The sequence below is a fragment of the Episyrphus balteatus genome, chromosome 1, assembly GCF_945859705.1.
Source record: "Episyrphus balteatus chromosome 1, idEpiBalt1.1, whole genome shotgun sequence".
NCBI lineage: Eukaryota > Metazoa > Arthropoda > Insecta > Diptera > Syrphidae > Episyrphus > Episyrphus balteatus.
This window is the reverse complement of record NC_079134.1, coordinates 63,033,807-63,060,591: the sequence shown is the minus strand read 5'-3', so window position 1 is coordinate 63,060,591 and position 26,785 is coordinate 63,033,807. Positions and strand designations below refer to the sequence as shown.

At 33.1% G+C, this 26,785-nt stretch overlaps 1 protein-coding gene across 6 annotated transcripts in view; it reads right to left on the bottom strand.

Moving 5' to 3' along the window:
* Nucleotides 1-26,785, bottom strand: part of LOC129921435 (repressor of RNA polymerase III transcription MAF1 homolog) — a 106,766-nt gene that overhangs the window by 56,784 nt on the left and 23,197 nt on the right. For all 6 annotated transcript variants that reach the window (XR_008773524.1, XM_056003256.1, XM_056003257.1 and 3 more), the window contains one exon: nucleotides 1,909-2,186. Coding sequence is in view for 5 of the 6 variants with exons in the window: in XM_056003256.1 (XP_055859231.1) it covers nucleotides 1,909-2,186 (278 nt within the window). In the remaining variant the exon portion in view is untranslated. The remainder of the gene's footprint in view (nucleotides 1-1,908; nucleotides 2,187-26,785) is intronic.

Below are 26,785 nucleotides of genomic sequence, written 5' to 3'. Positions count from 1 at the left end.
AAAAAATGAAAAAAAAATAATAAGAAGATACTTAGCTCACAAAAAATTCTATTATAAATTGAAAAAACTTCTTCGATGTGTTTTTTTAGTAACGAAAACCTTAAAATGCGATTTTCCAGAATTCCAAAATTGGCCATTAAGACAAAACAATTCTCGAGCGACGCGCGACGATTTGACAATTTGGAGTCGTCATTTCATACCATGAATTAAGTTTTGAAGGTCTTGTAAAACATTCTTCGAATCCTATTTCAGAGCTATCTCAACTACTATCTCAACTACATTTACTACATCAGAAACCTCAAAAATCATTAGTTGAGTACGATTGACGGTTGGGAAATATTTGTTATTGTCTAAATAGTGCAAATGTCCGAAAATTTTTTTCGAAAAGTCCAACAGGCCGCCGCAATTAATGTTTAAAGTCATTGATGTAGCTAATGTAAACAATGAAGTAGGTTCTGAAATAGGTCCGAAGTAATAAGTAATAACCTCTTGAAGACATTTTGAAGCCACTCTAACACTATTCATGGAACCTTATGACAAAACAGATTGATTCCGTACCATTTACAAATTATCTCGTAAAATGTAATTGAACAAAACATACAATTAGTTACATTTTCGTGTAGTTATTACTTAAAAAAGTAATCATTACTGTTTTTTTGATAATTACTTTTGTTTTCAATTACATAAAAGTAATTGAATTACAAGTAATGGACAATTTTCAGTTACATGTAATGGGTAATTGAAGACTTTCAATTACCCATTACATTTAATTGAAAAAAATGTTGCACATTTCCATTACATGTAATTGTAATTAAAATTTTTTCGAATCATTACTTCCCAACTCTGCAAATAAGTTCGGACCTCAAATTACATTTGATCACAAACTTGAAATAATAAAAAAAAAAATATTAAATGGGTACAAACGTATGGAAAACGTGGGCTTTCGTGAGCTATCGTCCAAACTTAACGTTTTGGCGTGAACGTTTAGACGATTTTCGTCTTCCGAGAAGTAAAACAAAATTAGCGAAAACGTCATAGCCCAAACGATTGATATTTTCAATTTTACGTGAAGCAACTCTACCGTCCAAACTTTATCGTCTGACGATAATCGAGCTACGGGATAATCCCCCTGATTTTATAAAAGAACCGATAAAAACCGTTAAAATTTAATTAAGATTAAAAATTTCACTTTTTTTTAACATGGTTTAGATTTTTTTTTGTAATTGAAATATCTTTTTATTTTTATAAAAAACTGTGGAGAAGAAAAAAGTGCAAATTAATAACACATTTGTTTTTGAATAAAATGATCTTAAAATAAAATAAAAAAAATAGGAAAAACAATACTCAAGAATGATTAAAATCTATTTAAATAAAAAATTCCAGAAAACTTCAGATGAACAGGAAAAAGTTGCGATACAGGTTTAAATCGTCAGCAATGGCATATGATTTTCCTTTACTTCTCGACGAGTCTCATTTGGGAGACACTTGCTCACCGGACCTGACCCATTCCGACTATAACTAATTTTCGCTAATGAACACTTGCAGAACAGAACTTCTATTCTTTCAAAGACGCCCGCAAACTTAATTGCTCAAGGGATGAGAAATATTAAAAAAAAACCTTATTAGCGCAAAATTTTAAACGATTAAGTAAAATTCTAAAGCCTTTTTAATAATTTACTAAGTCAAAAGCAGACGGATTTTTAGCTAAGTAAATAACTAAAATGGCTTTAGCATTTTACTGAATTTTGTTTCCTTCTACACAAAACAGCGGATTTATACTTCTTAAACACTTGGTAATTTAATATTTACAAACAAATATATTTTTTTTACAACTCTCAACCACTCATTTGTGCGTGTAACAATACTTGCAATGCTTAAACCAATGTCATATTAAATATATGTACTTACTTGACAGCACGACATGTGAAGAATACAATTCGTTTAAGTTTCTTATTATAAAAGAAATAATTGAAGGACCACAAACAACCAGGTTCTCCAAACGGATCTGAACTTAAATCTGGATTATAGCTGTAAATGTCGCACTCAGCTATAACGATTTCATCATCAATAGCTGACCATAGAGATTGACGAAGTAATTGATATTGATCTCCAGCAAGTGCAGACAAATTTGAGTGCACTGAATTCATAACCCAATGAACGGATGGCTCCTTGCTAAATTCATGTGACTGTAAATAAAACGAAACACAATCAATTTAATAGCCTTTTCAAAGTATTTTAAACAAAGATGTATACATTTGTGTGTTTTAGACCCGATTTTTCAATCTTCTTATAAACAGTCTGTTAATTGTCTGACGAATAAAGATATAAGACTCATAAACAATCAGATAACAACATTGAATTTTTCAATCAATCAGTTAACTATTCTACAAAATAACAAAAAAAAAGTCAAATTCACAAATATTCAAAATTAAACGTCATTTTTATTCATAATTGTTTTTAAATAATAACACGGTGTTACAAAAATGAGGTTTTAAAATATACGCGGGTGGAAACCTATCACGTAAACGGTATTTAAAAAGTCCCTAACACCAAAATCTGGAGTTAGGGGCGAAAACGTTTTTTTTTTTGTACCTTCACCCATTGAAAAAATCTAACTTCGTCAAATTTGTACCCATTTTCGATTTTAAAGTTTCTGATAGAAGATAAATATACCTTTTCAACAATGTATAAAACATGTATTTCGGTTAAACCACCTAGAATTTATAAGCTGTCAAAGTTCAAAAATTCCATTTTTTTCGTCATTAACCCAACTTCAACATCAAATTAAAGTATATATTTGCTCAACAACATGCTGTTTTAAAAATATATTCTAAAATTATATTTATTTTCAATTCAAACGAGGTATTTTTTATGAAAATCAGTTCCAAATTGGCTTAGAAAAAAAAAATTTACGATTTCAACCCAGATACAGAAATTCGAAATTTTTTTTTTTATAATGAGCGCGCACTAAAGGGGTTTTAGGTACCCTTAATACGTATATATACACAGTACGAGCTTTAGGAAAAGAGGAAGGGATGTAAAAGGAGATACCGATGCACATTGGTTTAAAAGTTCTGAACATTAAAATGGGAGGGAAAAACTGAGGCGGGTAATGCATTCCACATTCTAGTAGTACGACTAAAGAAAGAATCTCTGTATTTGACGGTACGTCCGAAGTTGGGCTCAAGTGTAAACTGATGGGCATTCCTTGAAGTACGAGTATTACGGTTGAATTGTTTAAGGGGAGGAATGCAGCTAGCTATTTCATTAGAACATTTTTTAAAAAAGTACCTATAAAATAAGGACAGGCATGATACATTCCGGCGGTGCTCAAGAGGTGGGATTGTATCAGTAATGGACCTATCACCTATCATTTTAAAAGCTCTATTTTCAATTCTTTCCAAATAACTCAAGTGGGTCTTAGAGGCACCTGCCCAGATATGGGAATTATACTCGAGCTTTGCACGAATATATGCTTTATAGATTATAGCCAGATCAGAAGGGGTGAAATATTTCTTACATCTTCGGAGGAAACCTAAGCATTTCGCAGAGTTTTTGGCTACATCGAATATGTGCTCATTCCACAATAGGTGGTTTGTAATGGACATACCTAGAATCGAAAGCTGATCAGTTTCCTCTATGCAAGTACCACTCATGGATAGTGGCAAAGGGGGAAGGTTTCGTTTTAATGATAGTAAGCAGCATTGTGTTTTAGAAGCATTAAATTCTACGCGGTTTCTTATTCCCCATTGGACAATGCATTCGAGATCAGAATTTAATGAGCTTATCCTATTTTGCCGTTGGAGTTCCACATCCGAAGGACATGGGTGTGAATCTTCAAACGAATATGAAAAGCTGAGGGTACTATCATCTGCGAAACAATTTAATGGATTAGACGTTTCAGAGAGCAAATCATTAATAAAAATGAGAAAGAGAGTCGGAGACAAAACGGAGCCCTGGGGCACACCAGCGTTTATATTATGGGTTTCAGACTTGAATCCATCCAAAACGACTTGAATTGAACGCCAAACTCTATCAAATGCCTTTGAAATATCAAGCGCAACAATCTTACTTTCTCCAAAACGATGTAAAGATTTGTTCCACTGATCGGTGAGATAAACCATCAAATCACCAGTGGATCTATTGCTACGAAAGCCATACTGCTGGTCATTAAGAAGCTTCCGTTCTTCAAGATATTGCATAAGCTGGAAATTAATCAGCGTTTCCATGACCTTGGAAAGAAGGGACGTAAGTGCAATCGGACGATAGTTAGAGGGTGAAGAAGATTCGCCTTTTTTAGGGACAGGCTGGACAAATGCTGTTCTCCATCCACTCGGAAAGAGACCTGTAGAGTAGGACAGATGGAAAAGCTTACGCAGTGGTTTTGCCAGCGTAGAAGAACACCTCTTCAGAACTATGGGAGGGATACTATCCGGGCCAGTGGATTTGTGTATGTCAAGGTCTTTAAGAACTCTTGCCACTGCACGAGTACGAAAAAAGATAGGTCCCATAAAACTATTTACTCGCTCAAGTGAAGGGGGAGTCATGACACTTTCTGTTAACGTTGAATTGGCAGCGAACTGCCTGACGAGAAGGTTGGCTTTCTCAAGAGAACTAACAACAGGAGTGCCATTGTAAACGAGCGTTGGAACCGAAGATTTTGTAGAGTTCCGAATATTTTTCACAAATGACCATAAAATTTTACTACCTGTGGGACACTGTAGTATTTTTTGTCTTAATTTTTGCTCATGCAAAAATTTGATTCGTCGAATATGAGCGTTGCTGGCCTTTCCAGCTTGCTTAAATCTTATCCGATTTTCCTCAGTGGGATTGGCTTTATAATAACGGAACATTACCTCTTTTTCCCTGATAACCTCTTTGCAGCTCGAATCAAACCACGAATTCTCTTTCGGTTTGATTGTTTTAGCCCTATTCGGGATAAAATTTCTCATTCCGGAGAGAATTAAGTTTGTGATCATATCTGTACTGGAATCAACGTCACTATCGAGGAAACATAGCGACCAGTTAAAGTTTTTGAAAAAAGCGTTGAGACCCTCCCAGTTGGCTTTCTCATATTGCCAAACAGTTCTCTTAGGAGTTTTTTCTTTAACTGGATTTTTTTGACAAGAGAAATTCGCAGATATGACACAATGATCTGATGTGCCTAGAGGCGATAATACACTTACAGTGTATTTATCAGGGTCAGAGGTAAGAAACAAGTCTAGAGTATTTTCAGCCCGACCAGCGACCGACGTCCGAAATTCGAGTCGGCTAGTTAACTAGTTGAGTTAAGTGGTTTAACTCAGCAAAAATCTCAACATACCTTCCTTCGGGTGTTGTCTGGCCCGAAAAGCGAAGCCAAGAAGAATTGTGTAAATTGAAATCGCCCGTAATGCCAATTTCAGTGCGATGGTGGGTGAAGGGTAACAATCCTTTGAATGGAGTCGGATAGAGCATCAGATTCATTAGAAGTTGAATTACTATCCAGATTTGGACTTCGATAAATAAAACATGTATGGATGATGCGCTTGTTAATTGTAAATTTGAACCACATGAAGTTAAAATTAGTGTTAATGCATTGACCGTATTGTGGTTGAAGTTGATAGGCAACATCATTTCGAATATAGTTGGCGAGACCGTGGTGAGAAAAAAATAATGACACCAAGCAATACCCATTAAGATTGAATTCAGAACATTCTGAATTTTCACTTATCTGGGTCTCACCTAGTGCCAAAACAGCTGGCCTGTTTTGCACAGTATAAATGTACATCGCAAAAATTCGATCAAAGCCCACGAATGTTGGCATAATCGACCCTGAAATTAACTACAATTTAAATATACTAAAACTTTAAAAAACCTTATCCGACAATTACCTATATTGAATGTCTTACATAAATTCCGATTTGAGCTTCAACAAAACAAATTGTCACTAGTGTTATGCTTTAGTGACAATTTGTATCGATCCGCCCCTGGTTATTTATTAACACATACAATAATCTATCTGGAGTCGAACTGATAACGATTGCGGCATGATGAGAAGAAGCTCCACTCACAATACCACAATCATTAAGCTAATTCGACTGCGAGAATGATGGGGGGAAGGAAAAGAAGGAAAACTCGTTATGCACATGCACTGAAGACTATTATTTAGAGGCGCGAGACTTTTTTTTTATGGTTTGGCGATGCTACGGTTGTTGTTGTTATTGTATTTGCAACTATTGTTTGTGAACTATTGTTTGTTTTTTTTTTTTTTTTTTCTTATTGCAGGAGAGGTACTGAGGTGTTGTTGTTGTTTGTTATTGCGCTTTTTATGAATTTATTTCATAAGCATGCCGCGAGGTTATTTTTTTTTTTTTTGGTTTAATTTGTGGGTTTTATGTATTTATATTTTTTATTTAAATGGGCTATTGTTTCTTTTTTAATAATTACACGGTGTTACAAAAATGAGGTTTTAAAATATACGCGGGCGGAGACCTATCAGGTTTTGTAGAGCTAGTCGCACTGAATACGAAACGGTATTTGAAAATCCCCTAACACCCTCAAAATCTGGAGTTACGGGCAAAAAACGGTTTTTTGGACCTTCACCCATTGAAAAAATTCTACCTTCGACAATTTTTTACCCATTTTCGATTTTTTTACAGTTTCTGATAGAAGATAAATATACCTTTTTAACAATGTATAAAACATGTAACTCGGTTAAACCACTTAGAATTTATAAGATGTCAAAGTTCAAAAATTCAATTTTTTTTTTTGTCATTTGCCCAACTTCGGCATCAATTTAAAGTATATGTTTTCAAAACAACATGCTATTTAAAAAATATATTCTAAAACTATATCTATTTTCCAATTGATCGAGGTATTTTTTTATGAAAATCACTTCAAAATTGGCTTAGAAAAAAAAAAAATTTTCGATTTCAGCCCAGATACAGAAATTCGAACTTTTAGGTATAGAACAAAAATGTTGTTTCGGCACGTAGTAGGATAAGTTGGGCGCCAGGATTTGATGAAGGGTTTTTGTAGAGGAGCTCAATACAAACATTTTTTTCTTTGGGAGAAAAATGCCCCTCCCCCCGTTTAGGTGGGAGGGGCATTTTTCTAAAAAAAAATTATCAAAATAAAAAAAAATTATTAAAAAACAACGGCAACACTTACAGTAATAAATGATACCATTTCCAAAAGGCAAAATTGTGCATTTGATTTTAATTTTTAAATCAATATAATATTACCAATAGTTTTTGAAATAATCGATTTCAAAGTTAAAAATAGGGGAACAAAATTTTTTAAAACTCATTTTATACTATTTTTGTCCAGACTGTGAATTTAAGTAAATAAATTACTTAGACAGAAAACTGCCTCAATTAATTCCTTATCGAACCGTGAAAACTATATGTTTCTATGTCTTTTGTTTTTGGAAAAATTGAAAAATTATTTTATCAGATTTTTCTTTTTTCAAAATATTTTTTGTTTTTATTTGTTTTTATTTTTCAATTTTCTCAAAAACTAGAAGACATAGAAACATATGGTTTTCACGGTTCGATAAGGAATTAATTGAGGCAGTTTTCTGTCTAAGTAATTTATTTACTAAAATTCACAGTCTGGACAAAAATAGTATAAAATGAGTTTTAAAAAATTTTGTTCCCCTATTTTTAACTTTGAAATCGATTATTTCAAAAACTATTGGTAATATTATATTGATTTAAAAATTAAAATCAAATGCACAATTTTGCCTTTTGGAAATGGTATCATTTATTACTGTAAGTGTTGCCGTTGTTTTTTAATAATTTTTTTTTATTTTGATAATTTTTTTTTAGAAAAATGCCCCTCCCACCTAAACAAAAACCCTTCATCAAATCCTGGCGTCCAACTTATCCTACTACGTGCCGAAACAACATTTTTGTTCTATACCTAAAAGTTCGAATTTCTGTATCTGGGCTGAAATCGAAAATTTTTTTTTTGCTAAGCCAATTTTGAAGTGATTTTCATAAAAAATACCTCGATCAATTGGAAAATAGATATAGTTTTAGAATATATTTTTTAAATAGCATGTTGTTTTGAAAACATATACTTTAAATTGATGCCGAAGTTGGGCAAATGACAAAAAAAATTGAATTTTTGAACTTTGACATCTTATAAATTCTAAGTGGTTTAACCGAGTTACATGTTTTATACATTGTTAAAAAGGTATATTTATCTTCTATCAGAAACTGTAAAAAATCAAAAATGGGTAAAAAATTGTCGAAGGTAGAATTTTTTCAATGGGTGAAGGTCCAAAAAACCGTTTTTTGCCCGTAACTCCAGATTTTGAGGGTGTTAGGGGATTTTCAAATACCGTTTCGTATTCAGTGCGACTAGCTCTACAAAACCTGATAGGTCTCCGCCCGCGTATATTTTGAGTGTTACACCGTGTTATTTGTTGTAAACAAAAATAAAAACACAAATGATAGGAACTATGTAAAAAATAATTAAAAACAAAACGAGAATACTCTTTTCTGACGGGACGAGACTTTCACACGTGCGTTGCCGATGGGAGGCAAATCGGCACTCGAATCATAGAAAAAAATGTTGTTTTGGCACGTAGTAGGATAACTTGTTCGCCAGGATTTGATAACGGGTTTTTGTAGAGGAGCTCCATACAAACATTTTTTTCTTTGGGAGGGAGGTCTATCTCCCCCCGTTTAGGTGGGAGGGGTAGTTTTCTAAAAAAGAATTATCAAAATAAAAAAAATTATAAAACACTTACAGTAATAAGTGATACCATTTCCGAAAGGCAAAATTGTACATTTAATTCTTATTTTTAAATTAATATATTATAATATATAGTATTAAAACAAAAATAGTATAAAACCTAAACGGGGGGAGATAGACCCCTCCCAAAGAAAAAAATATTTGTATTGAACTCCTCTACAAAAACCTGTTATCAAATCCTGGCGAACAAGTTATCCTACTACGTGCCAAAACAACAATTTTGTTCTATACCTTAAAATTCAAATTTCTGTATCTGGGTTGAAATCGTAAAATTTTTTTCTAAGCCATAAAAAATACCTCGTTTGATTTGGAAACAAATATTATTTTAGAATATATTTTTAAAACAGCATGTTGTTGTGAAAATATATACTTTAATTTGATGTCGAAGTTGGGTAAATGACGAAAAAAATGGAATTTTCGAACTTTGACAGCTTATAAATTCTAGGTCGTTTAACCGAACATTGTTGAAAAGGTATACTTATCTTCTATCAGAAACTGTAAAAATGGGTAAAAATTTGACGAAGCTAGATTTTTTGCAATAGTTGGGGGTGTTAGGGACTTTTTAAATACCGTTTCGTAATCAGTGCGACCAGCTCTACAAAACGTGATAGGTTTCCGCCCGCGTATATTTTGAGTGTCACACCGTGTAATTGTCACGCCTCTTTCCTCCCAGATACCGCACGCGCTGGGGTCCATTTTCACGAAGTACGAAGTCATTTGCGGATGATTATCGTATCGGCACTTTTTAGTGTTTTTTTGAAGGTAAAAATAATTAAATAAGTAAAGTGAATGGTGATAGGAATATCAAAGGAAGGTCAAAGATTGGGACTGCTTTGTACAAGCATTTATTATATCTATGCAAAATAAAAAAATCTAAAATGAACAAAAAAAATAAATTTAATATTTCATTTTTAATTTTCAGAAAATGTCAAAATTTTAAAACAAAAATGTTTTAATAGTCAAGAGTGTTGAGAAATAAAATGCACGACTGGGGTCGCACGAACTTGCTCTTGGAGTTAAAGTTGCTTAAATTTTTAAGACTTCTTATATAGAAATTTGGAAAAAAAAATAAAATTCGTTTTAAAAAATAAAATAAAATAAAATAAAATCTGAAATTAAATTGCCCTCCAAAACAAGTATGCAGTTTTGATTGATATATTAACATGCATTTTTAGAATACAAATTTTCAAAATCGTTAGAGCCGTTTTTTAAAAAACTAATTTTATATAAATAATTTTTTGGAAAAAAAGTTTAAAAATAAAATTGGTATGCCATTTTGTAGAAATCACTAATCAACATCTAAAAACTTAAAAAAAAATTTGATTTTTCAAAAAAAAAATTTTTTTTTAAATCCAAAAATTATTTTTTTCAACATTTTATTCTTGGCTTATATTTAAATTATATAAATGCTTCTTCACAAAAAGTTTCGTTAAAATCGAATAAGCAGTTTTGGAGATAATCGGATTTGAAAAAAACGGTTCTATGGCAGGTACCGTTAATAATGATTTTCAAAAAAAAAATTTTCATTAGAAGATAGACCTTAGCTTAAAACTAACATTTGAATTTTTTAAACAAAATCGTTAGAGCCGTTTTCGAGATATTTCAATTTTACTAAAATCGGTATATGACAAGTACCGTTATTTTTGGTCCAAAAAAATTAATTCCAAAAACCCCTCTGGAGAGTCGCCAAATAACGCTGTGTTAAAGCGTAGGCGTACTTTTTCCTTTATAATTTTCCTTTTGGTATATTTAAAGATTTTTGTTTCCTTTTGTTGGTTTTTATTTTTTTGTTTAATTAACTTTATTTATTATTTTCAATTGATTAATTATAATTTGTATAATTTTCCTTTTTATTTCGTTTATTAGTTTTAAGATTTCCTTTTTTTATTTAAGTAGGTACATAGGTACTACTTCGCAACGCAAATTGTGTGGTGTGGTGGTGGCTGGTTGACGTTGAAAATGGAAAGAGAGAATGACAACATTGAATGGATGCGAGAATGAATGTGATTGAATGGTTTTTTATTGGTTAAGGTTGGCTGCAATGTTCAATTTTTAATTCGGACCGGGAGGAAACGAAACGTGGGCGTGTTCGAGAATAGGGAGAATTTACGTTCCGCAATTTTCCGTAAAACGGAGTACGCAATTCTCCCTAGAAACCGAGTACGCTTTTCACGTAATCGTTTGTGGTTCCCCCCGGTAGAACGTTCTGAATTGAACATTACCGCCCGCCTTGCAACCTTGCAACTATTAAATGAGCTAAAACAAACCACCAACACACCAGAACAAATGATGAAGAGTGAAATTATTTACTTTTATGACTTAATTGAATTTTAATAACGTAATTTGTAAATTTTAAATGATACAAAGAATTTTATTTTTCAAAATTAAAAGTACGAGATACAAATTTTATCCCTGTGCTTGAAATTTCAGCAGGCAATTACTAAAATTTATAATAAATGTATATATAGATACGAAAATTCAAGCTTCTTACCATACTTTCCCTATATAAACTCATTTTTTTTTTTTTTTTTTTTTTTATATACGAATGGTAAGCAATTTTCCTTTGTCTTTTACGAATTTGTTTTAATTATACTCAAATTCATCTATCTTAAAGAAAAAATCGTGTTTTTTTTTTTCTTTACTTTTGAGGTAGAAGAATGCAAATTTTGGCAATTGAGCGAGTAATTATTCCCTTTTCGGTTCGAATTTCCGCGACGCGAATTTTCTTATCATGTCCGGCGTCCACGTTGATGACTCTCCCAAGGCGCCACTCGTTTGGAGGCAAATTTTCGTTTCGTATGATGACGAGATCGTCAATTTGAACATTTCTTTCTGGATACTTCCATTTATACCGCTTATGGAGTTCCTTTAAATATTCCTCTTTCCACCGAGCGCTTAGTTGATGATGAAGAATTTGCAACTTTCTCCACCGATTTATAATACTTAACGATTGATCTGAATATGACGGTTCGGGCAAACCATTTAACACTCCTCCAGTGAGAAAATGACTAGGGGTCAGTGGGACGATGTCTGACACATCTTCAGACATCGGTGACAAGGGTCGCGAGTTCAAAGTGCATTCAATTCGGGTAAGCAAGGTAGTAAATTCTTCGAATGTGAATTTTTCATTACCTGCTACCTTCCTGAAATGCCCTTTGAAACTTTTGACCCTCGCTTCCCACAATCCACCCATGTGGGGTGACCCTGGAGGGATAAAATTCCATTTTAATTTGTGAGCAACTGCACTAGGGCAATGTAAAAGTGATTTGTGGAAATCAGATAAAAGAACTTTGGATGCACCTACGAAGTTCGTGCCGTGATCCGAGAACATTTGTTCTGGAGTTCCCGTCGAGAAATGAAACGAGTAAATGACGCAAGAAATGCTTGAGTCGTTAGCTCACTAACAAGTTCTAAGTGTATGGCACGCGTTGCAAAACATACAAAGATGCAAACGTACCCTTTGTCTAAACGACATTTTCGACCATAATACGTCTTAATGAGAAACGGACCCGCAATATCCACTCCAGTATTCGTAAAAGGGCGACCTAAAACCGTTCTTTCTTTAGGTAACGCACCCATTAATTGGGTTTGAACATGCTTTTTGTACCGAGTACACACTGTACACCTTATAATACACTTTTTTACGAGATTTTTAACCTGTGGAATCCAATATTCCGATCTTATCATGTGCATCATGATTTGAATTTCACCATGTATTGAAAGCTCGTGAATGTATTGTATATAAAGTTGAACAAAAAGACATTTTACGGGAAGAAGTATGGGGAATTTTTCGTTATACGATAAAGTTGACAAAGCTAATCTCCCATTCGCACGCATGACACCCTTGTCATAAATAAAGGGATTGAACTTTCCTAACCAACTTTTCGACTCTAAATGTTTTCCCTGTATTAAATCACCATATTCTTTTTTGAAATATTTTAGTTGTGTGAATACAATTAACGTTTGTTTGGCTAAATGAAATTCTTGATATGAAAGTTCCGGAGAAGAATATTTTATACCTCCATTCCTTTTAAAAGAATGATGAAACCGCTCCATGTAAGCAAATACGCACACAGCCTTCGGCCAGTTCGAAAATTTAGCTAAATCTTCCTCGAAGTCCTGTACGACCTGTTGTTTAAAGGACTTTACCTTTTTCACTTCTAGATTTGACTCATCAACTGGTTCAAGCTTGGTTTGTGGCCACATTGATTGAGGTTTCAATAACCAGTGGGGACCATTCCACCACAAAGAGCTTTCTCTTAAATCCACAGGGGATACTCCTCTCGTGGCTAGATCAACTGGGTTTTCACCCGAAACTACATGCGACCAATCCGTCACCGCCGTATTTTTCAAAATTTCTGCTGTTCGGTTTGCCACAAACGTTCACCATGAACATGGTTGTTTTTGAAGCCAGGCTAAGACTATAGTGGAATCCGTCCACAACTTAACTAATGAAACATTTTGAATTTGAAGAGCTGTTGACAATAAACTGATCATTTTAGATAGAAGAACTGCCCCTTGCAACTCTAGCCTTGGTAACGAGATAGTATTTACTGGCGCAACCTTTGATTTCGCCCACAAGAGATGGGAGGTAAATAAATACTTTCCAACTCTGTTCGGTGGTGGGAAGAAGACAACTATCCCATTCAGTTTTATCCTTCCAAATTTGTTGCATCAGTATTTTTGCCAACCACCCTATAGGATCATACAATTTTGCAATGACGGATAGAACTGAGCGTTTTGAGAAAGAGTTAGATTGTGGTATTGATTGTACCGAAAACGAAAATGTATCTAAAGTAGCTTTCCATTTTATGCAAAGCATTTTTACAGAACTTTTATCATCAATAGTTAGGAAATCTTCGTTAAGAAGTGAACCTTTAGGCAGAGGACTCAATAACTCCTTCGCGTTCGATGTCCACTTTCTTAAATTGAAACCGGCAGACTTTAATACCTCAATTAGTTCGAATTGAGCTTCTACTGCAGTGGAAATGTCATGAGCCCCTGATAGAACGTCATTTACAAACAACTCGCTTAAAAGAATTTTTGATGCTAGAGGATGAGACCGATTTACTTCCTTAGCCAACTGATGCAAAGAACGAATTGCTAAATATGGGGAGCAGGAAACACCAAATGTTAGTGTTAACATTTCAAAAATGCTTAGATCATCTTTCGGGTTCTGACGAAACAAAATTTTTTGAAAAGGCGTTTGATCGGGATATATTTTTATCTGTCGAAACATTTTTTCGACATCACTGTTGAACACGTACTTATAAACCCGCCAATTTAACATCAAGAGTGTTATATCCGTTTGAAGTGCCGGGCCTGGATACAACAAATCGTTTAAACTCTTCCCGTTTGAAGAGGAACATGATGCGTTGAAAACAACGCGAACTTTTGTTGTTAGGCTTTCCGGTTTAATCACTGCATGATGTGGCATAACATATGATGTGCCGTTTTCGCAAACCTTATCCGCGGAATCACTTGGTTTCATATGTCCTCAATCAATATATTCCGAGAGCACCGAATCGTACTCATTTTTAAGTATGGGACTATATAAAAGACGCTTTTCATTTCGTAGAAATTGACGTTTTGCAATTTCATACGAATTTCCTAACCTTGGACTTTGAAAGGAACTGTCTTTAAACGGTAGCCTTACAACGAACCGACCCGTTTTATCTCGGTACGTTGTTTTTTCGAAAAGATTTTCGCAGAATTGTTCTGCGGCCGTTAAAAATAAGATTTGTGGAAGCTCCTCAAGTTTCCAAAATCTTTGGATTTCTTCATCCACCGTTACCTCATTAAAAAAAGACAGCGATCGAGTTTATTCGATATAATCCAGTCAAATAAGGGTTTAACCTCGGAATGAATGTTAGTAGAAATTTTTTTTGCTCAATATCTTCCTTTTGTCATTCTATAACATATCTCAAAAGTCTAGAAAAATCTCATGTCCGCTTGTCGCGATTTCAAGGTCAAATCCCGAAATGGAGATTTTCAAAATTAGCAAAAATAGGCTATGGTATTATATACACATATGATACATCATTTCAAGGTATTTTTTAATGCTGATTCCAAAAAATCTAAAATCAAGGCAATCTGACGTCTCTGAAAAAAGTTATACCTGTTTTTCATCTTTCAACCCATATTATTATAACAGTTGCTAACTTACTACCGAAAAACCCTTAAAAGTAATGGTAGCAGAATCATATTTTGCATGAGGGTTTTCATATCCATTATCATTAAGAACCAAAACAATGCAATGCAAAAAAACATTTATATCTATGCCAAAATGGTATTTTTTGAGAAAAGGGGAAATTTTGGGATGTGCACTAAAAAACATCCTGGTACAATCTTGGAATTAGTGCTAATAGGCTAATTTTTTTGTTTCTATCTTTGTTTGGATATTCTATAGCTTATGTCAAAAATCTAAAAAAATCTCATGTCCGCAAGTTCTAATTTTCCAGGTTAAACTAAGTTAGGTGCAGATTTAAAAGAAATAATAAGAAAACTTTAGATTCTTATATGTATGCCAACATAACCCATATCATTTCAAGGTATTTTTTAACGCTGATTCCAACAAAACCCACAAACAAATCAATATGACCATCCCTAAAAAGTAATGTACCTTATTCATGTTCATCTGACACAAATATCTGAAGAGTAGTTTTTCATTTTTTTCAAATCTGCACCTTATCTTCAAACCAAGAAAATTAGGACTTGCGGACATGAGATTTTTTTAGATTTTTGAGGGTAGTTAAAGAATATCCAAACAAAGATTAAAATGAAAAAATTAGCCTATTAGCACTTATTCCTAAGATGAACAAGAATCTTCTTTAGTGCATATCCTAAAATTTGCCCCTCCATCAAAAAATACCATTATTTCGTAGGTATATATATTTTTTGTAATGGATTGTTTTGATTTTTAATAATGATGGGTTCTAAAATCTTCATGCAAAATTTGGTTCATCTACCATAACTTTTAAGGGTTTTTCGGCAGTAAGTTTGCAACTGTTATAATAATATGAGTTGACAGATGAAAAACAGGTATAACTTTTTCCAGAGACGTCAGATTGTCTTGATTTTAGATTTTTTGGAATCAACATTAAAAAATACCTTGAAATCATGTATCATATGTGTATATAATACCATAGCCTATTTTTGCTAATTTTGAAAATCTCCATTTCGCGATTTGACCTTGAAATCGCGACAAGCGGACATGAGATTTTTCTAGACTTTTGAGATATGTTATAGAATGGCAAAAGGAAGATATTGAGCAAAAAAAATTTCTACTAACATTCATTCCGAGATTTACCCCTTTTTTCTCCTTATTTTACTGTATTAATATTATTTTGAGAAATGGGTGGTTCCAAAGGACCCAGCAATACCCATCCGAAAACTGTGTTCTGAGCCATAATTCTTTGAAAAACATTAAATTTTAATCCATCGCGAATAATAAGTGGGTATAAATCTGCACCGATCAGTAAATCAATCTTTCCACTTTGATTGAAACAAGGGTCCGCTAAGGGAAAGTCAAACAAATTTTGAGTATTTCCAATATCAATGGATATGGAAGGCAAACTGTCCGAAACCGTTTTAAGGACAAGTGCCCGAGCGGAAAGTGAAAATTGTTTATCGAATTTCGATCTGAGAGTGAATGAGCACATTTTGTTTGAAGTTTCCGTTACCGAGGAATTAACGCCTGCAACCGTTGCCAAAACCGATTGAACGGGCAATTTTAATTTTCTTTGAACTTCTTCGGAAATAAATGAGATTTCCGAACCCGGATCAATAAGCGCCCTCCACTCAAAATCAGTGTGATGGTGATGAATCCGAATCATCGCAGTAGCTAAAAGAGTTGTGCGTTTAGTTTTGGCAAAAAATGCGTTTGCCGAAACATTGGGGCTTTCTTCCGTATTTGAAAGCTTGAAATTTGAACTGTCCCTTGGTACAGTATGTTGTTGGGCATTTTGACTTGCAGCTGAAGTTGAATGAGTGGACTGTATTTGTGGAGTAAAGCTCCCCGAAGGAGATTTGTCAAAATGTAGCAATGAGTGATGTTTTCCCTTACAGTGAAAACATGTACTTTCACTCAGGCAGGCGGTTACCAAGTGACTGAATGCTAGACAATTATAGCAATATTTTAATTTTCGAATAGTGTTTCTCCTTTGAGAAACGCTCATTTTCAAAAAATCTGGGCATACACGAAGTGCATGAGTCCCCTTACAAACTTTACATTGCGAACTAACTTGTGCGTGATGTGTTCGAACGCGTGGAAATGAACTTGAAGATTGCTGTTTCGAACCCGAATTTTTCAAAACTTTATCTTCTTTGGTCATGTCTGAAACGTTATCTAGGACCCGGTACCTATTTGTGATAAAAATGTTCATTTTTTCCCATGATTGAATTTCCTTTGGATTCGCAAGTGATTCTTCCCAAAGGGATAAAGTTTGTGGTGGAAGACGAGACGCACACACGTATGTAATCAACGCATCCCACTTTTTCACCTCAATACCATACGACTCTAAAGCTATAATAGCTTCACTAATATTGCTCTGCAATTCCTTTAATGCATCTGCCGAATCAACCGTTATGCGTACCTGACGAAGCAAAATACTTAGATGATTATTCACCAAAACCCGTTTATTTTCGTAATGTTCTTTGAGAGCAGCCCACGCCACCTCGAAATTATCATCTGTTATCTCAAATTTAGAGACGATGCTTAAGGCATGATCTTTAGTCCGAGCACGCAAGTGAAAAAGTTTTTGAACGGGACTTAACCTTGCGTGTCGAATGTAAAGTGCCGTAAACATGTCTCTAAATGCTGGCCATTTCAGAAACTTGCCACTAAATATTTCCGTTTCACACGGCGGAAGATGCATATTATGCTTTAATTCGACATTATCACTCTTTTCGTTATTCGGCTTTAAACTAACCTCTTGGGGCCGCATCGCCTCCAAAATATCACTGAGAAATTCAATATATGTGTCCGAAGAGTTTCTATATTTTGCCTTAACCTCAGGGAGTGAGAATGTCATCAGCGGCCGCCGCACTTATATATTCACTGTATGCTTTCTTAACATCAAGCCAAAGTGCTTGAAGTTCAACCCGATAAGCTTCAAAAGCCGATTTTTTTAGCTCTCTAGCTGATTTTCCTTTAAATGACGCATGTAAATCAACGAGCTCATCGCATGCCAAAATTAAAGCCTCCAAACTCATTTCAAATGAAAAAGCAAAAACCGCGTGATAATCTACTCAACAAAGCAAACTGCTTACCACCCAATCGTATCAATTTTACCACTTCTTACTGTATTTAAAACGTACCAATTTTTACCGTTTGTAAATACCCCACCCAATATATATATGTATATAACGTACCAATTTTTACCGTTAATATACATACATATATCCCTTTTACCGTATTAATAAGCACTGAATTTTCGCACAAAATACTTTCAATGAAATTTATTTTATAATATAAAAAATCTCAAGCATATGGTAAAATATTGTAAATGTACCTGTACAAACTCAAATGTATGATGGCTGCAACTGCTGACGTATATATGGTGACTCCGATGGTAATTCTGATGACTTTGATGAATACTTTGATGACGATTTTGATGAGGACTCTGATGATGACGAAGAAGCTGATGACGACGAAGATGATGATGATGATGACGCAGAAGCTGATGACGACGAAGATGATGCTGATTGAATGGCAATCGCGAGTCAATTTGAGGTGAGACTCGCCCAAAAATGTGCACTCACTTAAAATAAGGAGTACAGCCATCGAGTTCATTTTAGATTTATTTTGTTGAAAAATATCTATATTTAATATTTGGTAAGTATAAGCTTTCTACATATAATAGCCAAGGTTCTGGAGCCAGTCAAAAACCATGAAAAATCAGCAAAATTACCAGTTTTTCAAAAATTATTTTTAATTCAGGGATAATTATTACGTAATTTTTTAATATATATTCAAAAATTACTACTCTTAAGCTTTAAAATGGTGTTTCAAACAAAAAGATATCTTTAGTAGACGCAAAGCTATAATAACATAAAAATGACCTTCTGAAAAAGTTCGAATGCGGGTAGCAGGGAAACCACCCAACTTAAAATTAAATCATCATGGATTTGCTTCCTTACAGTCCTAGAGAACATCCTTACAAAGTTTGAGCAAAATCTAAAATGAGACAGCAATTCCGATTGACGCTTGCATACGGAATGACAGTAAACGGTCCATAAAAACTGTTGTAATCGAGAGCGGTGAAATTTTTTTTTTTTAACTTTCTTATTTGACCCTTTTATAATGCAGCCCTATACTCGTTTTTCAGATGCATCGACTTTCCCTGGATTCCGAAATATAAAGCTAATTTGACTCCACTATTTTGGGAATTAGTAACGATGAAACGCAAAACTATGATACGCACGACTATGATACGTGTAACGATGTTACGAATTCAAATAATACGAACTTTTTTTTGTGTTGTTTTTGATCTGGCAACAGTAAGAGGAACGTTGTGAAATAATGACAATAATGAAACACAAGATGTCGTCGGTTCAAAGGAAAAACTCACTAAGTGCTACTGAAATCCTATGTAGTTAGTGAGTTTTTCCTTTGGACCGACGATGTGTAATCAGATTGGTCAAACATTAATAAATAAACCAAGGAGAAGATGAGATTGGTTGAAATTTTTTTGATGAGGTTTCAGAGAATATGTATGAATACGAAAAAGAGGTCTCAGGTCAGATGTATATGTACATGGGTTTGACAACTCATGTTTGTAGGAATAATTTTAGAGAAGAAAAGAAATAAAACTGGAGGGATATGCTTCCCTTTGAGGCAACTAAACTGGTCAAAATAATGTACATTTGGGCTTTTGTGGACCTTGTAGGTTCTGATATTATGTGGAAATTTTTTTTCGAGATTTAGGTAGGTACTGTCCGTGCATCTGTGGGGTTGAAATTTTTGAAGGAGTTTTATGTGAGTTTACATTTTTTTAATGTAAGTACCCCGCATCAGTAGATGTACTTCAAACTTGAAACTTTGCTTTATGAGACGTTGTATGGGTTTTTTTTAACAAAAAAATATGTAGAATTCTTTTTTCCCGTAAAATATTCTACATGCCGGTAAAATAATTATTGGTATATAAATGAAGCTAATTGCAATATTGCTGTGATTGAATGGACTCTCGGTCTAACAATAAAAGCACGCATTCGCCCGAGTGTATCTTCTAGGTGCCTACTATGAAATTATGTAGGTACCTACAAAATACGTTTTATAACATCATAACATGATTTCTTAGCGCAATAAGTTCGAGATGTTAAAGGACAACGGCAAATTGAAGGTGCTACCACCAAGCCTTATATGTGGAGCTTAAGGTATTCCATGGGTCGCAACGCAACCCGCTACCGCTCTGACAACCCACCTTTTTTGTTTAAAAAAATTTTTAAGACTTCTCATGTAAGTTTTTAAACTATCAAGCAAGATTTTAAGTCAAAAGTAATTCTACCAATCTAATAACTTGACATATTACAGTACCTACTTAAGAAAAAAAGACGCAGCACCACCCCTTGCTAAAGAGGTCAGAGACATACTAAAAATTATTTAAAAAAAATAAACAAATTTGTATTTCAGTTTCAGTTGTTTCAATTTGGTGGGGGAGTTTCATTTTTGTTATTTATTTATCGAAGCAATCACCAATAAGAAATTTGAATTTTTTTTTTGTAGGTCTGAACATTTTTAAATATGTATTTGAAAAGTAATTTCTATTGGCTGGTTATTTTTATTTATTTAAATTTAAAGAAAGCCCCCACCTTGCGGAATCTACCGAAATGTGAACATTTTGTTTCTTTAGTTTGTTTTTTTTTTTAGTGAGGAACTAACCTCCTTACAGAAAGGGTCTGCATATTTTTTCGTTATAAATAAAATCCGCGAATGGGTAGCATGTATTTGCTCCCAAAGCAAATGTATCCTATATTTTATTCAGGACATTGTAAAATTATTTTTTTTAAGAAGTAAGTAGGTACATATATAAGAAATACTTATTATCATTTTAAATGGTCTGAGGATAAGAATTAGTTGCTTTGAGAAAAATCACAAGAAAAAGTTTTAGGAGCCTTAGAGCCACTTCTTAATTTGTTTAAGAAGTAAATATGTAAAAGGTAGATACATATGTATATTATACAAGGTGATTCAGGAGGAATCGAGGAATGTGCCAAAAATGTAGAGCGTGTGGATTATGTCGAGACAAGAAAAATATCGTACGGAAGGGGAGGGTTTATTTCGTCTCGTTTAGCGGGGAGGAGCAAATTAAAAAAAAAATGACTTAATTTGAAAAATAAATTATTAAAAATCAACGCTTAGACCAACAAAAATGTGCTATACTGTTTCGTAAAGTCAAAACCCTAGTTTTTAAAAAAAAATTTAAATAAAGCCATTTTATGGTATTGTTTTTTAAAAATAATTCTCAAAATCAAAATTTTCAAAAAAAATTCGAAAAAAAGTTTTAATTAATTTTTTTTCAAATTTTAGTTAATTAAGTACTAATTTAGTTTTTCAAATTTAATGGCCTTACTTGTTTTAAGACAAAAATAGAAAACTGAATTCAAAACTATTTTGTCATTTTGGAGAAATTAACAAAAAAAACAAAACTACTTTAAAGAAAAACCTCTTTACTTTTGGTTTTTAAGTGGCTGGACTTGTTGAAAAATTAATTTACTAAGCATATACGATACCTTTCGTCTATTATTTTTTTAACCATTCAGACTTGGATAAGCCCTGAATTGATCATCATTTTTCATTGGATAACACCTGAAAACTTACCTGAGAATTTTTCTTACTGCTTCGGGGGCTACCACCGCTCATGGATTCTTGCTGTAAGGGCCTTAAGTGAATAAAACCGCAATTTTTTAATGAAAAACGAACACCAAATAATAATGTATGTACATCCCTAAAATAAATTAATGACAAGAAAATACAAATACGAAAGAAGAGAATTCAAATATGTACTATCAAATGGTATAATTCTCTTGAAACCTTTAAAAATCACAGAATACCTATGATTTAAAAACCCCTTTTTTATTATAACCTGCTTGCTTTATTGTTTTTGCATTAAAATAAAATAATTTTATTGCATTAATGCCCTTACAGCACGTTATTAACAAATTAAGTCATTTTGAAGTGAAAACTTCTTTAGTATCGTAGTGATTTGAAACAAGATGAAACGAAAACGCGACACGACTTCAACTTGTTATAACTATTTTGTTTTAATAAATAGATGAATGAAATTTGTACTGTAGGTAGGTAATTAAATAAATTATAAATGTACAAAATTTCAATTAATTTCATATTCAAAATTCGGAGATAACGGTAAAAAGATGTTCTTTTCCAACACACGTTATATCTTTTGATCTAGTGCACATACAAATTTGATTTAACTTTAATACGCATGCTGATAACATAACCTTTTATTTGATATATCACACATAACGTAACGTGCTCTACAAGTTACAAAATCTTAAATTGAAAAAAATTTAAAAATACCTCAAAACACCTGTGGAGATCTATTGGCGATGACCAGCTACCAGTGTAGGAAGTACCATAATCTCAGTCTGGAAATTCGACATGGTTGACTTTAAAAAATTCTAACTTCTCTTGTAGACATCTTTGAAATAAGATTTATGTATCATTATACAAGGTGAAACAACTGTTTATTATTATTGCTTATTAATAAGCTTTCACATGGTATAAAATTTTTTATAGATTGTTAGAGAAAAAATGCATTTAATAGAAGATACAAATACGTGTTTTTTCGCTTTTTTTATGGAAATTGATCGAGTTCAAAAAATTCTAGCTCTTTTTGTAGATGTCTCATAGACCTGATCGATATATATATTTTGAGCTAAGACAAAAAGCTTTCATATGATATAAAATTTATATAAGTTGTCATATAAAAAACATGGATTTAAAGGTGATAGAATAAAAATAGGTAGATTTTTTCAATTTTTTTCAAGAAAAATGATTTTTTAAGGTTTCACTTCTACCACGTGTGAATTGCACACATGATTTTTTTTTTTTTTTTTTAATTTGCTCCTCCCCGCTAAACGAGACGAAATAAACCCTCCCCTTCCGTACGATATTTTTCTTGTCTCGACCTAATCCACACGCTCTACATTTTTGGCACATTCCTCGATTCCTCCTGAATCACCTTGTATAATATACATACATATGTATCTACCTTTTACATATTTACTTCTTAAACAAATTAAGAAGTGGCTCTAAGGCTCCTAAAACTTTTTCTTGTGATTTTTCTCAAAGCAACTAATTCTTATCCTCAGACCATTTAAAATGATAATAAGTATTTCTTATATATGTACCTACTTACTTCTTAAAAAAAATAATTTTACAATGTCCTGAATAAAATATAGGATACATTTGCTTTGGGAGCAAATACATGCTACCCATTCGCGGATTTTATTTATAACGAAAAAATATGCAGACCCTTTCTGTAAGGAGGTTAGTTCCTCACTAAAAAAAAAAACAAACTAAAGAAACAAAATGTTCACATTTCGGTAGATTCCGCAAGGTGGGGGCTTTCTTTAAATTTAAATAAATAAAAATAACCAGCCAATAGAAATTACTTTTCAAATACATATTTAAAAATGTTCAGACCTACAAAAAAAAAATTCAAATTTCTTATTGGTGATTGCTTCGATAAATAAATAACAAAAATGAAACTCCCCCACCAAATTGAAACAACTGAAACTGAAATACAAATTTGTTTATTTTTTTTAAATAATTTTTAGTATGTCTCTGACCTCTTTAGCAAGGGGTGGTGCTGCGTCTTTTTTTCTTAAGTAGGTACTGTAATATGTCAAGTTATTAGATTGGTAGAATTACTTTTGACTTAAAATCTTGCTTGATAGTTTAAAAACTTACATGAGAAGTCTTAAAAATTTTTTTAAACAAAAAAGGTGGGTTGTCAGAGCGGTAGCGGGTTGCGTTGCGACCCGTGGAATACCTTAAGCTCCACATATAAGGCTTGGTGGTAGCACCTTCAATTTGCCGTTGTCCTTTAACATCTCGAACTTATTGCGCTAAGAAATCATGTTATGATGTTATAAAACGTTTTTTGTAGGTACCTACATAATTTCATAGTAGGCACCTAGAAGATACACTCGGGCGAATGCGTGCTTTTATTGTTAGACCGAGAGTCCATTCAATCACAGCAATATTGCAATTAGCTTCATTTATATACCAATAATTATTTTACCGGCATGTAGAATATTTTACGGGAAAAAAGAATTCTACATATTTTTTTGTTAAAAAAAACCCATACAACGTCTCATAAAGCAAAGTTTCAAGTTTGAAGTACATCTACTGATGCGGGGTACTTACATTAAAAAAATGTAAACTCACATAAAACTCCTTCAAAAATTTCAACCCCACAGATGCACGGACAGTACCTACCTAAATCTCGAAAAAAAATTTCCACATAATATCAGAACCTACAAGGTCCACATGTATGTATTCATACATATTCTCTGAAACCTCATCAAAAAAATTTCAACCAATCTCATCTTCTCCTTGGTTTATTTATTAATGTTTGACCAATCTGATTACACATCGTCGGTCCAAAGGAAAAACTCACTAACTACATAGGATTTCAGTAGCACTTAGTGAGTTTTTCCTTTGAACCGACGACATCTTGTGTTTCATTATTGTCATTATTTCACAACGTTCCTCTTACTGTTGCCAGATCAAAAACAACACAAAAAAAAGTTCGTATTATTTGAATTCGTAACATCGTTACACGTATCATAGTCGTGCGTATCATAGTTTTGCGTCTCATAGGCGCTTTCCCCTATTTTGGTATATTTAAAGATTTTTGTTTCCTTTTGTTGTTTTTTTTTTTTGTTTAATTAACTTTATTATTTTCAATTGATTAATTATAATTTGTATAATTTTCCTTTTTATTTCGTTTATTAGTTTTAAGATTTCCTTTTATTATTTAAGTAGGTACATAGGTACTACCATTGAATAATTACAAATAGAAGTGGACACCCAGGGAAACTTCCGCTGTAAAATTATCGACGCTAATATCGTGCGTTGAATAAAAAAAGCAAATCCAACAATCCAAAAGCAAAGCCAACAATCCAAAAGCAAAGCCAACAATCCAAAAGCAAATCCAGCAACCCAAAATCAAATCCTAAACAGCTTATACATATAGATAAAAGTTTTCCTATTTCAAAAAGTGGAGATAGCCTAGAGGATAAGGTGAATGTGTGTTAAGTTTACCTGCCTAGGTTCGAATCTGACGGGAAATTGAGATTGTTTTTTTTTTTTTTACATTACTAGAATAAAAATTAATTAAATTTCTCAAAAAAAATCTCCGCAAAAACAAAAAAAAACAATTTCAAATTTTACCGGTATTCGAACCTAGGCCAGTAGGAGCACAAGGCATCGTCCTTGTTCTCTAGACTAATATGACTTTTCAAAATACGAAAACTTATATCAATATAAGCTCTTTGAAATGTATAATAATAAATTATTAATTTTTTTATGAAGGTTTAAAAAAATTATTAGTTAAGACTCAACTCGAAAATACAAAATAGTTGAGGCGCAAACATGTAGTTCATCTATCTTCCGGTACTCTTATAGTTGCAGAGTAATCTGCGGTGTCACTTCTATTTGTATTGTAATTATTCAATGGTACTACTTCGCAACGCAAATTGTGTGGTGTGGTGGTGGTTGGTTGACGTTGAAAATGGAAAGAGAGAATGACAACTTTGAATGGATGCGAGAATGAATGTGATTGACTGGTGTTTTATTGGTTAAGGTTGGCTGCAATGTTCAATTTTTAATTCGGACCGGGAGGAAACGAAACATGGGCGTGTTCGAGAATAGGGAGAATTTGCGTTCCGCAATTTTCCGTAAAACGGAGTACGCAATTCTCCCTAAAAACGGAGTACGCTTTTCACGTAATCATTTGTGGTTCCCCCCGGTAGAACGTTCTGAATTGAACACGCTGCATACCAATTTTGACATCAATCAGTCCATCCGTTTAGGCTGTAGCTCCTTATACAGACTGACAGACTGACTGACTTCAAAATTCGGAGATAACGGTAAAAAGATGTTCTTTTCCAACACACGTTATATCTTTTGATCTAGTGCACATACAAATTTGATTTAACTTTAATACGCATGCTGATAACATAACCTTTTATTTGATATATCACACATAACGTAACGTGCTCTACAAGTTACAAAATCTTAAATTGAAAAAAATTTAAAAATACCTCAAAACACCTGTGGAGATCTATTGGCGATGACCAGCTACCAGTGTAGGAAGTACCATAATCTCAGTCTGGAAATTCGACATGGTTGACTTTAAAAAATTCTAACTTCTCTTGTAGACATCTTTGAAATAAGATTTATGTATCATTATACAAGGTGAAACAACTGTTTATTATTATTGCTTATTAATAAGCTTTCACATGGTATAAAATTTTTTATAGATTGTTAGAGAAAAAATGCATTTAATAGAAGATACAAATACGTGTTTTTTTCGCTTTTTTTATGGAAATTGATCGAGTTCAAAAAATTCTAGCTCTTTTTGTAGATGTCTCATAGACCTGATCGATATATATATTTTGAGCTAAGACAAAAAGCTTTCATATGATATAAAATTTATATAAGTTGTCATATAAAAAACATGGATTTAAAGGTGATAGAATAAAAATAGGTAGATTTTTTCAATTTTTTTCAAGAAAAATGATTTTTTAAGGTTTCACTTCTACCACGTGTGAATTGCACACATGATTTTTTTTTTTTTTTTTTAATTTGCTCCTCCCCGCTAAACGAGACGAAATAAACCCTCCCCTTCCGTACGATATTTTTCTTGTCTCGACCTAATCCACACGCTCTACATTTTTGGCACATTCCTCGATTCCTCCTGAATCACCTTGTATAATATACATACATATGTATCTACCTTTTACATATTTACTTCTTAAACAAATTAAGAAGTGGCTCTAAGGCTCC